Source organism: Nesoenas mayeri (assembly GCF_963082525.1).
Source record: "Nesoenas mayeri genome assembly, chromosome: 4".
NCBI classification, from domain to species: Eukaryota; Metazoa; Chordata; class Aves; order Columbiformes; family Columbidae; genus Nesoenas; species Nesoenas mayeri.
In genome coordinates this window covers 30,091,318-30,103,622 of record NC_137540.1, presented here as the reverse complement: position 1 = coordinate 30,103,622, position 12,305 = coordinate 30,091,318, and the positions used below count along the sequence as shown (strand labels likewise).

Here is a 12,305-nt window from a genome sequence, read left to right as displayed (position 1 = left end):
CAAGAGACATTTCCCATGTTCTCAGGAACAGCCGAGGAAATTTTTGAGGTGGTTTCGGGATCTGGAGAGGATGTGCTAACTAGGAACAAAAAGTTATACACAATTATCCAAAATATACATCTAACCAAAATCAAAATGAAATCACCACCTCAAAAGAGCTCTGAAACAAATAAGTCAAAGTTATATGAGCTTATAGATTGAAGATCTGCTTTTAAACTGGGAAAATCGACCAAATATTAACGCAACTGTTACTGATCACCAGACTGGAAAAAGCAACTTAATCGTCTCTGCATGATACCGCCGCAAAGTGCCACCCGGACATCATGACTAGAGTTCAGAAAAGCTATTCATATGCCACGGGGACTCACTTTTTCAGCTCATCCAGCAATCTTAACATAGAGAAGCATGTAGCACAGTTGCTCACTAGCTCAAAAAATAGAGGGGAAAAAAAACCCAAAAACCAAACAACAAACCCCGTAAAAGACTGCAAAGTTCTTTATTAATCTTCACGTTTCCCAAAGGAGCAGCAGCTACCGAGAGGGAGAAGGAGCGCGCTCGGGACGCGGAGACGGTACCGGGCCCGGACCAGCCTCTCTGCTCTTGCCCCGCAAGGGAGCCCGGCGGAGGGCAAGCGGCAGGGGGGCGGCAGCCGGGAACAGCCAGCCAGCCACCTCCCGCTCCCCACGGCCCGGCTGCAGTCCATGGCTGCCTCCCCGTCCCCAGCCTCCCGGCCCGGCTGCGGTCCATCGCTGCCTCCCCGTCCCCAGCCTCCCGGCCCGGCCGCCAGCCCCTACTCACGCGTATGGCCAGCGCCCCGGCCCCCATGCCGGCCGGCTCCCGCCGCCCACCCTGGGCGCCCGCCTTCGCCGGACCCGGCGGCCCCTCAAGGCGGGAGGCCCGGCCCCCGGGTGCCGCCCGCCCTGCCGGCCCGCCCCCGCGGCCTGCGAGGGGAGCAGCGCCTGCCCGTCGCGCGGGAGCCGGCGGCAGGGCTCGGCGAGAAGGGCTGCTTAGGAGTGCTTTTCCTCACGAAAATTGCCCGGGTCTTGGTGGATGAGGGGCAGGCCCCGGGCGACTCCCTCTACCCCCAGAGCACCACGGCGACCCCAAACCAGGCAGGCGGCAGCTGCTCCTTGGTGCCGGGCGGGAAGAGGAGACACTGCCCGTGTGAGAGCCACGGCTCGATCAAAACTGGGCCGCTGCTGGAAATGTCACCACAAAACGCACTTTCAGCCAAGTTAACATCAGCAGTGCCACTGCGAAAGTCGTGTCTCTTACCCTCACATGCTTAAAAGATGAGAGAGTGGGCCAGCATGGTGGTGAGTCAAGTCAGGGAGGCAAAACAAACCCTTCTGCCAAGGAGGCCCAGCACGTCTGGGCCCGGCAGAGCATGACACGGTGCAGTATTTGGCCTGAATTTAGAAAGTGTGAAGCAGCGTGAATGTAATTCCCCTGTGATTTTCCATCTAGGGATATGTTGGTGAAACAGGAGGTTAAAACAAAAAAGGGAGGGGGTACCACACACCCTACACAGCAAGTGACTGCCAGCCATCACATCATGGCAGTGGCAGGAAAAGGAATTCATTCCCTCAGTGCCCTGCTGCTGGTCACAGAAGGCTGGAAGTAGAGTTTGCCCAAGAAAGTTAAAGCACATTTCAAGACAGCACAGTGGAGTTGTGACGTTTCAAATGTTTGACCCTTTCCTGTGGAAGAAAAGTAAAGATGCATATTTCTGTATCTACTCAGATGTGAGCATTGCTCCACAGGGCGTTAGGATCGGAGTGGGAGTGGAGGTTTTTGGAAAGTGCCTCTCAGAAATACCTGCCTCTGGTACAGGGACAAAAGAAAGGCTGTCCAGGTAAAGAAAAAAGAAGGAAGAAAAACATTTTATCAAGCTCTCCATCAAAGGGAAAATGTGATCTGCAGATCTGAGGTTTAATTCACATTTTTTATTAGGTACTGCGATCAGAATCTCCTTCATACTCAGTTTCTATTTTCTTCTCTAAGCCAGTCTTAACCCAAAATGACTGCTTTCCCAGCTTGCTAGTTTACAACAGAAAGTTAGACTACGGTATTAGCGTTTCCTTTTAAGTCCACTACAGGACTCTCAGTGTGAGTTGATGTAACATCCTCCTCCTCCTTCATCCTCTTCTTTACTGTAAGTCTCTAACGTGCTCTTCACATAAATCACACACAGCTCTCAGTCGTAATTGCAGTTTCACTGTAAAACCCAATGGCATGCTTCAAACTGTCATCTGGGAAGTGAATGATGAGCAACTCCCTGTAGACTTTAGGAGTGAAGAGTTCAGATGTGAACCAACACTGAGCAGCAGCTACAGCATTAAGTCTTTTGTAAATGTATGTTGAGAGGCAGCATGTATATTCTCATTATATAAAAAGCAAGACCAGAAAACAAGCACCAGCAGCAGCAGCCCCAGGGCCAGTACTCTGGCTGGAGTACAGTATTTTTCCACCACAGCTGTTTAGTCCAAGTCAGGACAGTCACACTTCTTTTAAGTCACTGGAGTACTTGGGACCGTGACATACTGGTAACTTTTCTTTGGATTAGTAAGACACTTCTGTATTTGCTTAAAGTCTTAAGAGAGCAGAAGGCTGGCACACTCATCTCCTGTGTGGCACAAGAATGGAAACTGGATTAAAACTTCCTCAGTGTCTTTTTCCCCTCTCTGCCTTTTCCTCATCAGCACCGCAGAGGGCCAGCATACCCTGTGCAGGGCAGAGCAAGATTTACCTGAACTTCTCCTTAATCCCAGCCTAGAGGTAGATTCCTTCCTGCACATTCTACCTTCCCCACAGAGAGATTTTTCTATATCTCCTGATCTTCCTCCTCTCCCTTCACAGAACCAAAATCCCCTTCAGGACGACTGTTCAAAAGAAATGTGTGATGCATGGGAATACCAGTACATACTTCTGGCACCACAGAAATCAACCAAGACATGCTGCTGTATTCAAACGTAGGTTGCACCCTACTCAGGAAACCCGCAATGTTTTTCTGTAAGCAATTCAGAAAAACCCTTAGAACACAAAAAATGAGAAGTAGTCACGCCTGTCACAGAAAAAAAAAAAAAACAAACCTCCAAAAACTCAATGACTGAAAAAGCACACCTCTGTATAAGATCCCCATTATGCTATTTAATGTTCTCTGGTTAAGGTGTTGCATCAGACCACCACATCAGAGTCATACATGCAAGCAGAAACAGCAAGTTCCACCAGGATAATTTGGTGGTTTTCTATGTTGCTCTCAGACACAGTGCTGTCTTTTGCTGTCTCTTCCCTTTTCTAACCCTGAGGAATTTTATGCTGCATGGGCAGTACAACTGCAGGATGAATATTTATGCAACTTGTCATAAATATGTCTAGAGCCACAGGAGCTCAAATCAGAGCAAACATGTTCTGCAAGACTGATGAGAAGTCTATGAGACCCACAACTTGAGTATCACTAGCTTTTATGACATATCATGCCTACCTACCTTTGGTCACACAGTTGTTTTGTATAGTTCTCAGCTACACTATTATCATCTGTGTGCAAGAAATGCTTGATTTTTTTTTAACATGCTTGTCTTTAAGGTGATCCAACAGAATATATTCTCTGGCTGAGATACACACCTGCATCATCTATTGCCTAACTCCAGGTAACAGCTAAAAGCTAATATCAAAAGTATAGTCTAATAAAATCATGCAATGAATCAAGCAAGGAAAAAAAAAATATTCCCCTTCCACTTGTTTACAAATACAGCATTTAACCTCAGATGTTGAAACAACATTCCCAGAGGGGAAAAACAGCTGGGGTAGTGTTACAAGTTCAAAGGAACTTCCTCACACCACTTCTGTGAATAATCCTGTTATCTCTGCTATGCAATATGTTGCTTTAACCTGACTATTATTCATCATTCCCACTGTGACATCAGAATTCAGCACTCATTTCACAACAGCCTGCATAAAAGCAGGCTGCTGTGAAATAAATGTCTACTGCCAGCTCTGGCATTCCTTGAATGTTACTCTCTCTTTTCCTGCTTAGCCCAAGTAGCCAGGCACAGGACACTTGCTGTGACCTTCTGGGGCACTCATGTCATCTAAACGTTGGACATACTGCAGCAACCAGCACGGTATAAGACCTGACAGCTGTAGGTGAAAGAAATAAATCAAGGAGCACGCAAGAGCAGCTGGAAATTGCCAGACAGGTTTCTCTACTGTTGTGTAACTAACTGGAACTTCTTATCCAAAAAGCAGTAACAAGACACTTTTTCATAAAAAACCCCACAAAACAAACCAACCAACAACAACAAAAACAAAACCAAAAAACCCACAAACAAACCAGCATGTGATAAAAAGCATGTGATTCACTTTGATCAAGACATCTGTGTGAAGTAATGAAGTATTACTGACCTCGTTCAGTTCAGTAAAATACTAGCTATAAGGGCAACGAAACAAGGAAAAACAAATAGCTGAATACAAAATTAATGTATAATTAAGCAGCAAGGTTACCAGCCCACTGAATCAGTCAGATGGAGGCAGTCATACTAATTATTTAAAATAATACCAGGCTCTTCAGGCTTATCTAATTACAAAGTTAGACATGTCACAGAATCATAGACTGGTTGGGGTTGGAAGGGACCTCTGGAGATCACCTAGTCCAACCCATCTGCTAAAGCAGGTTCACCAGGGCAGATGGCACAGAATGTATCCAGGTGGGTCTTGAATGTCTCCAGAGAAGGAGACTCCACAACCACTCTTCTGGGCAGCCTGTTCCAGTGCTCTGGCACCCTCAAAGTAAAGACATTTTTCCTCATATTCAGATGGAACCTCCTATGCTTCAGGCTGTGCCTATTGCCCCTCATCCTGTTGCTGGGCACCACTGAAAGGAGTCTGGTCTCATCCTCTTGATATTCACCCTTGAGATATTTATGAACATTTATAAGATCCCCTCTCAGCCTTCTCCTGGCTGAACATATAAATAGTACTGCAAAAGAAAGCACAGAAGTAATTGAGTTGGTGATTAATAGGAGAAGAATTCATAAATATTTTTTATTGTAGATAAACAATTAAGAATGTCCAGTACCTACATTTTGGTATAGTATTGAGGGGGTGGGGAGTGGCAAACTTAAGGTTTATGGCTTCTGGTACTTGAAGTTTCATTTTTTTTCTTCTCCTTTGCTTTCCTTTCCCCCAGTTAACTGTAAACACAAAATTCCAAGTGCTGCAGTGTTTGATCCCTGCAGAATGCCCACATCCTTGAGCACACCTGTGAGAGTGATTAGAGCTACCCGCAAGGATATCACTGGTCCCAAACTGGTGATGAAAGGATGTATCACCTCATAACATGGATGATGCAAGCTGGGATTTTGGGTGCTCAAGTCCCTTTCAACCCCTTGCATGTGTGCAATGCCTAAGAAAATGCTGGGTAAATGAATGGCTGGGTATGCTAATACTTGCCCTTAGTTCAGGAGGAATAGGAGGCTTCATTACAACAACATAAAGAAAAAAAATTGTATGTGACATAATATTTTCTACTAAAACATTTCAAGGGCTGCCCATTGCAGCCAAGCTGCCACCCACTGCCAGCTAAACATCAGATCTGCAGTGCAAGGGCTTGTCCCAGCCATGTTTTAGCCTGAATTTCTTCCCTTGGCCACTTGGGACATTTGTGGGTATATGATGACTCTTGACATTGAAAACTGAAAATAAAGCAGCTGATATAAATTTAGAATTGATTTAGCTGACTAAATGAGTAGTCAACTATTAGGTGACTAGTCATCAGCTCACTAATCTCTACTTAGTGGCATAAATTCAGATACGTATTTTTAAAGAGAGCTTTGCCTTTTACTGTTGTTGCAATGATTTAAAAATTGACATGGAGTTGCAAGGAGCTCAAATGGTTTATGGCCACTACATTAAAGATGTTTTAGTTTCACATATAAGACCCACGCAGACAGCAAAGCGGACCACCAGCTATTATTTATGAATTAATGTTTTTTTTTCCAGTATGCATGCTCCAAATAATTGCAACAAAGCAAGTTTCCTGAGTGAGTGAGTCCTGCAGGGGAAGAAATGGTTTCATACCTGGTCTAAACCCCTGCTTACATCCCCATCTTGTGGTAAAAGATAATGGTTGCAAGGCAGCAAAAAAAATTGTACTTCATGGTCTGGGGTAGCCGTGATTTCACAACCAACAAACCAGCACGAGTGCGCAAGGAAGGTCCTCTTGGCTCCACAGCTGCTGTCATGCAGTTCCTAATCTCCCATCAGGTCTCCTGCCTCCAGTTCTCCTGCAATATCAATTAGAAGGGCCCAGGGAAAATTCTGTCCTTGTCAAAGAAAAAAAAATAATGTACATGTTTCCAAAATCTCCACAAAATTGCATTCCAATGTAGGTAATCTGCTTGTCACACTTTAGGAACAACATCCTCTTCTCAATCCAGTTTTATCAGGGGAGACCTGATCTTAGGTCCATTAATTTCACAGACTGCAGGTAAGTTTTGGACCATGGCTATGAGTAGAACAGGAGGTAAGAGCCCTGGGCTGCTGTGAAGATCAGAACAAGGAACAGATCTCTTCTTCCAGAAGGCACTTTTCTGAGAGACTAGTCCTATTGTATTCGAATAACAAAGCCTTCTTGAGTGGGGCTTGCATGCTCAGGTCATGCAGACAACTTTGTTATGACTTTGTTTGGTCCTGCTTAATGAAAGATTAATTTAAATTAGAGCAAGTGCAGAAGAGAACCAGCAGGATGAAATAAAGAGGAGAAAATTCAGTTTGATGTTGCAAAATAAAGACTGAAAACAAATATGATTGCTTACTGCCATAACACAGTAGAGGTAAACACCAGAGAGAAAAGAGTGCCATGGAATAATATTAGCAAAGAGTCAAACTGTCATATGTGTTTAGTCAATAATTTTAGGATAGGAGTAATAAAAATATTTAAAACCTAGTGAAGTTTCAGAGTAGCTTTTTTGGATGGAGGAGTAAAGGCAAGAAACCTAACTGGTCTGAAGGTGGATTATGCGCTAGAGCTGCTTTTGCAGCAGTAAACAGCCCTAGGGACCGACAAGATTTTTTTCTGTTAGTGGCCCAAGGGGTGGCTCAATAGGGAAAGACACATGATGTGGCAACACCAAGTGATAGTGTTCTACAGGAAATAAGTTTCCAAATTATTATTTCCTCCCCCCCTTTTTTTTTCCTCTTTTAGTTTGGGACTTTTTTCAGCAAAAGAGGAGTTATCCATGGGAAGCAGACACATTCCACAAACATGCTCATTTAGTCAAGAAGCTTTTTTTCACTGAAAAATGGTTCATCTGGAAATTTCCAAGAAGCCTGAGCAACAACATCTTCTTGGACTGTAAACCCCTTGGGCAATGGCCTCAACTCCTTTTTTTTTTTGGTGCCAAAGACCCTTGTCGAGACAGACAAGTGAAGGATGACCAGGCAACAAAAGAAGAAAGTCTGGCCAGCTTCTGCCAGCTCACCTGTCCGTGGGCTGCCTGAAGGAAGAGAGGACAGCGAGAGACCCCGCTGCACTTGGGCAGCAGCCAGGCCAGAGCAGGGAATTCTGCAATGGTGTGAGCCATATTAAGAACCTGACCATAGAAAACTGAAACAAGACTTTGCCATGCACAAGCTCTTAATGGAATAAAGCTGAATTAAAGGGTAAAATGGTAAATAACGATAAATTGTTTTCGATTAATCAGCCAAGGGTTGTGTCAGACCAAACAGGAGGCATTTCAGGAACCTAGGTAAGTAAAAAGCATGTAGTTATTAATATTTGAAAAACTATTCCAAGAGGAGAAAAATTGGATTAAAAAGCCTGTTTTTCAATGATTCCATTACAAAATTGTTCAGTTTAAGAAGAAATGAAGTGTTACCCACTGCAGCATAACCCTTCTCTCCTACTTGCCTACACACTCATCCTGTGAGTCACACAGAGCTCTATATATCTTGTGCATCTGGAATAACATTTTTTTTTTTCCAGTAGAAGATGCATCTTTTCATAGGTCTTCTGCATTTTTGAACCTACAAGAGTCTTGGGCAATGTAGTTCAACAAGCCTGAGTTAGCACAGAATTCAGCTCACCTCTTTCACACACCTTTTTAAAAGCTTGGTTATCAGCAAGATGTGCAGGGGTGCTCAGCCACAGAATTCAGATTATTTTTACTATTTCATACTGCCCACAGCTCAGGAGTTATTCCAAGCACAATCCATAATTTTTGGGTTGCAGCCCACCTTCCTTGCAACATCAGCTAGTCAAAAAACGTGTGCCTGTGTGCACATATATATATATATATATATACACACACACACACAAATATGGTGTCCTTCCTGCTGCAGAAAGAAAGAGGATTCTCAATGGCTGTGAGTTTCTGTAAGAAGCAGTGGAGACAGCAGCTCTCCTCCAGTGCATCCCTGCTTGTCAGAGCCTGGGCAAACTAAAGAGGACATGCCCTTCTTTTCCTGCTATAGCTGCCAACTGATTTAGTGTCTGTGCTGGCTCAGAGAGACTGTAAGGTCATTTTTACTGTATTTCTCCCACACAGTGCCTAATGATTTGGAGTCGCAGCGCCCTTGCCTATAAAAAGGAACATAAAGCAGTGGGGATTGCTGTCACTAGCTATGCCTGTCCTCAGTGGAGACAGGAAAGGCTTCAGGCACAGATAATCCTATTCATGTTTCACAGCCCATAGTGGTATTGAGGGTCATACAGGCACCAGACAAGGTCAATGGAATCACTATAGCTTGGATGTAGATGAAACACAGTTGTCACCTTAGGGCAACACAATTATAAAGCCTGTTTTCATTGAATAGTTTTATTCACCATGACAGGAAAGGAGCACAATCCCCATTTCACAGTGGAGATATATACAGATCCTGCAGTGTCCTTCTAGTGAGACCTCCACATGCCTCATTTACAACTCAGGGGAAAATAGTGTGGGGAAAGTAAACCCTGTGAACACCCAAAGGAATGGCCACCCATAGCTCTGGCCTCCCAGAGGGCAACTACTGCTGCCCATCACCCACCTATCACACCACAAAACCATGGGCTGTCAGAGACAGAAACATGAACATCCTTCTAACATTTTGACTGAGTACTTTGAGTTAGCACAGGGTACCCATTGCTGGTGCTATTAGACCAGTTTTCAAAGACAGTGGTGGAATTGCAGAGGAGTTTAGACTCTCCAACACATTCTGCTCCCGGAAGTATGAATGCAAGCCCCCTATAGATGCATGTGACACAACTCTAGCACTGTGAATGCTAAACCAACACTAAAAATCCAACACAGCGTACAGAGGTATAGGATAACCAGCACAGGGATGCAGCATTGACATGTACCACTCACTGAAGGACCTCACTGCACATTCAGCCCCTTGGGACCCATCTTGATGAATCCCCTCAGAGCAAAGTCAAGATTCAGAAGAGGAGAAAGCAAAAACAAGGTAATTTTTTTCCACAGGTCTTTGTGGCTCATTGCCTGTTGTGCATACTTGCTACTAATTGTTTGCATGTTGGATTACAGAACCAGGCATGTGATGGCACATGTCCTCATCTATCCAACCTCATGGGTTTGTCCAGCCCACTCTCTATTCTCTCCCTTCCTAAGCAACTTCTTCCTTTCCCACTATTCAGAGCAGGGTGGGAAAAAATATCTTACCTCACTATCAGCACAGAGAGTCTCAGAGAAAACTTACAGGTCATTACAGCCAGTGGGCTGAAGATGTTTTTCACCTGTCCAGGAGTACGAATAAGAGGCCTGGAGTTTGCCTTGGGGTAACAAGGCTGATGTTTGCTGTCAATTACTTTTTTACAGAGGTTGGTAATAGACGGAAACATGCACCCATCAGGGCACTGAAAGCAAACGCTCTCCTGAGGAAAGGGGCACCAGCACTCTGCCTGCCAGCTCAGGGCCACAGGAGGGACATCCCCTTTTTCAAGCCACCCTTATTCATGTGCAGCCACATTAGTGGCATGAAGGCTAACAGGTCCCAGAAAAATTCCAATGCATTTGTGATTAATGGTCTGGCATGACAGCAGCAAGGGGGCTGGAGAAAGGCACCAAGCTGAAAAAATATAGCATGTATGCTGATAGGGAAGAAAGGGAGGTGTAGCATAGGGAAGCAGGGGAGGTGAGGTCTCACCAAGCCCAGGAACTACTCAAACGGTAAAGTTGCCTCCTGTTGCCTGCAGTGAATGCTCAAGTGCTTCAGCAGTGATTAGCAGCACTGAAATACTCCAAAAGCACTAATCAATACCTTAGCAATATCAAATCATATGTCAACCAGTTAATTGACTAGTACAAGTAGGATCTCTGACCTGGCCAAGGACTAAGGTGATTGTTCACAGCATTGCTGCTGCCCTATCAGACTATTCCTACAACTAAGCCAATAGAAGCATCCCCATGGAAGCACCTCATTTTAAGTCTACTTCATAATTAATATTCAGATGTGGTCCTGAGTGCCTTGTAAGCACTTGGATTATTTTTTTTTTCTCCTGTTTGCTGTTAGCTATGAAGTTATCTAGTCTCTGAATCCAGACAGGATTTCCATGTTCTTCAACTGTGCCTTTTTTTTTTTTTTTTTTTTACTTTTCTGTTGAGCGGGTATTTAAACTGCTGTCCCTTATTGACTTTCTCGTGGCATAAGTTTAATAAATTTATAAAACACTCCCAAATCCTGCAGCTGAAGAACACTACTGTGCATAGCCAAACACTCAGAAGTGAGTAGGAGCTATAATGAGGGCTGTCTGTACAGCTTTAACTTGACCCCAAAGACAGATGCATCATTATACAGCCCTTAATGACGTTGTCACACACTATTTTTCTCCAGAGAACCCCACAGTAATTTACCACATGTGAAGTGTTTTCATTTTTGTTGCCGAGTGTCTGACCCTGAAAGGCTGCCAGGCTATCAGCCTGGCCTATTTGCTGTAGAAGATTCAGTCAGAGCAGTGTGAGGGGACAACCTCTCTGTTCATCCCACCCCTTGCCCCAAACCACTGTCACTGCTGAACCCAGTTGTTGGTTTCTGCCAGAGTCTGGAGGTGATTTTGAGCCCCAGAGACATAAGGTTCCTACAGCTGGTTAAGGAGGTAGAAAGAGGTGTTTTTCATGCCCTCCAACAGGGATGGTGGGCATGTGGGCTTGGTCCTTTGTGACACCAGAGACTCCCGCTGAAAATTATATGTCCATGTTCCAGGTGTCCTTAGCTCTGCAGTACTGGAAACAACTGCTTTTTTCCTAGTACTCCTCATTCCCATGTTGATGCTGCCCACTTCTGATTATTGTTTCCTTGCCTATGACTTTTTTTTTCCCTCTTTCAGCTCCCTGAGGCGGAGCAGTGGCTCTGTGAATGCTGGAAGACAACTGGCAGCATGCAAGAAATTTAATTCCTCTTAAAATATTTGATTTGTAAGGGAGACATCCTGACCAGGAACAACACAAAAGAGGTCAAACAAAGGAACAACAAAAGTTTGTTCCTTTGACAAGAGGATAAATCTGGAGTGAATAATAAAGTGGTTGTTTCCCATAATCAAATCCCACGAGTGGGGCTGGAGCATCCAGGAATATCCATAACTCACTTTGGGATAAAGCTCGTTTTTGACAAGCTAGAGGAGGGATTATGGCACAGCAGACCAAAGAGGCCCAAAGTCTTACAATATCCTGGGAGGGCATATATCATATCATTAATTTGCCCTGTGAAAAGGATGGGGACCTTGTCATCCCTCGTGCTCAGGCAGCAGTTTAGACTGTGTGCTGTGTTATGGTCTGCTTTTTAAACATGTACTTTGTATGGTTAATAAAACACACAATGGCTTGTATCAACTAATTATTTTAGTTTGGGTCAGCCATATTTATGTCTTTTTATCTGTATTTCTTTGCCTGTTTTAGTTAGCCTCTGAACAAAGGCTCAGGAGCATCCCCAGCTTGTATCTTGGGGACAGAAGAGGGGAAATCACATTGGAACAGCCTTGAAGAGAGGCAGACACACCAGGCTGGTGGTAATGAGGAAAAGGTGATGCTGTCCCCAAAAGACTTGCAAGGGCAAATGAAGAAGGCTAGCCAAAGTGTTGGAAGAAATATCATTCTTGGTATTTGTTACCAACTGAGATGGGACGCTTTGGTGATACACATCTGAAAAGAGTGCCGCGATAGCTTGAAAGCAGAGCTGCAATGCACTGACCGATTTGTCATACTAGCTCCCAGCAGATTGCCTGCAATGTGAACACGGGTGGGTGCAATGCCTCTCCAGCACCATTGCTGCAAGGAGATGGATCTTTACATGCCCTCTTCTCATTTCACTAG

At 44.5% G+C, this 12,305-nt stretch overlaps 1 protein-coding gene across 1 annotated transcript in view; it reads right to left on the bottom strand.

Annotated features, from left to right (window-relative positions):
• The window catches only part of FAM13A (family with sequence similarity 13 member A), a gene marked incomplete at its 5' end in the record, with an annotated part of 128,122 nt that extends 127,297 nt beyond the window's left edge, over window positions 1–825 (bottom strand). The window contains one exon of the mRNA XM_080344168.1: window positions 799–825. Coding sequence (XP_080200294.1) covers window positions 799–825 — 27 coding nt within the window. The remainder of the gene's footprint in view (window positions 1–798) is intronic.
• Between the last annotated feature and the right edge of the window lie 11,480 nt (window positions 826–12,305).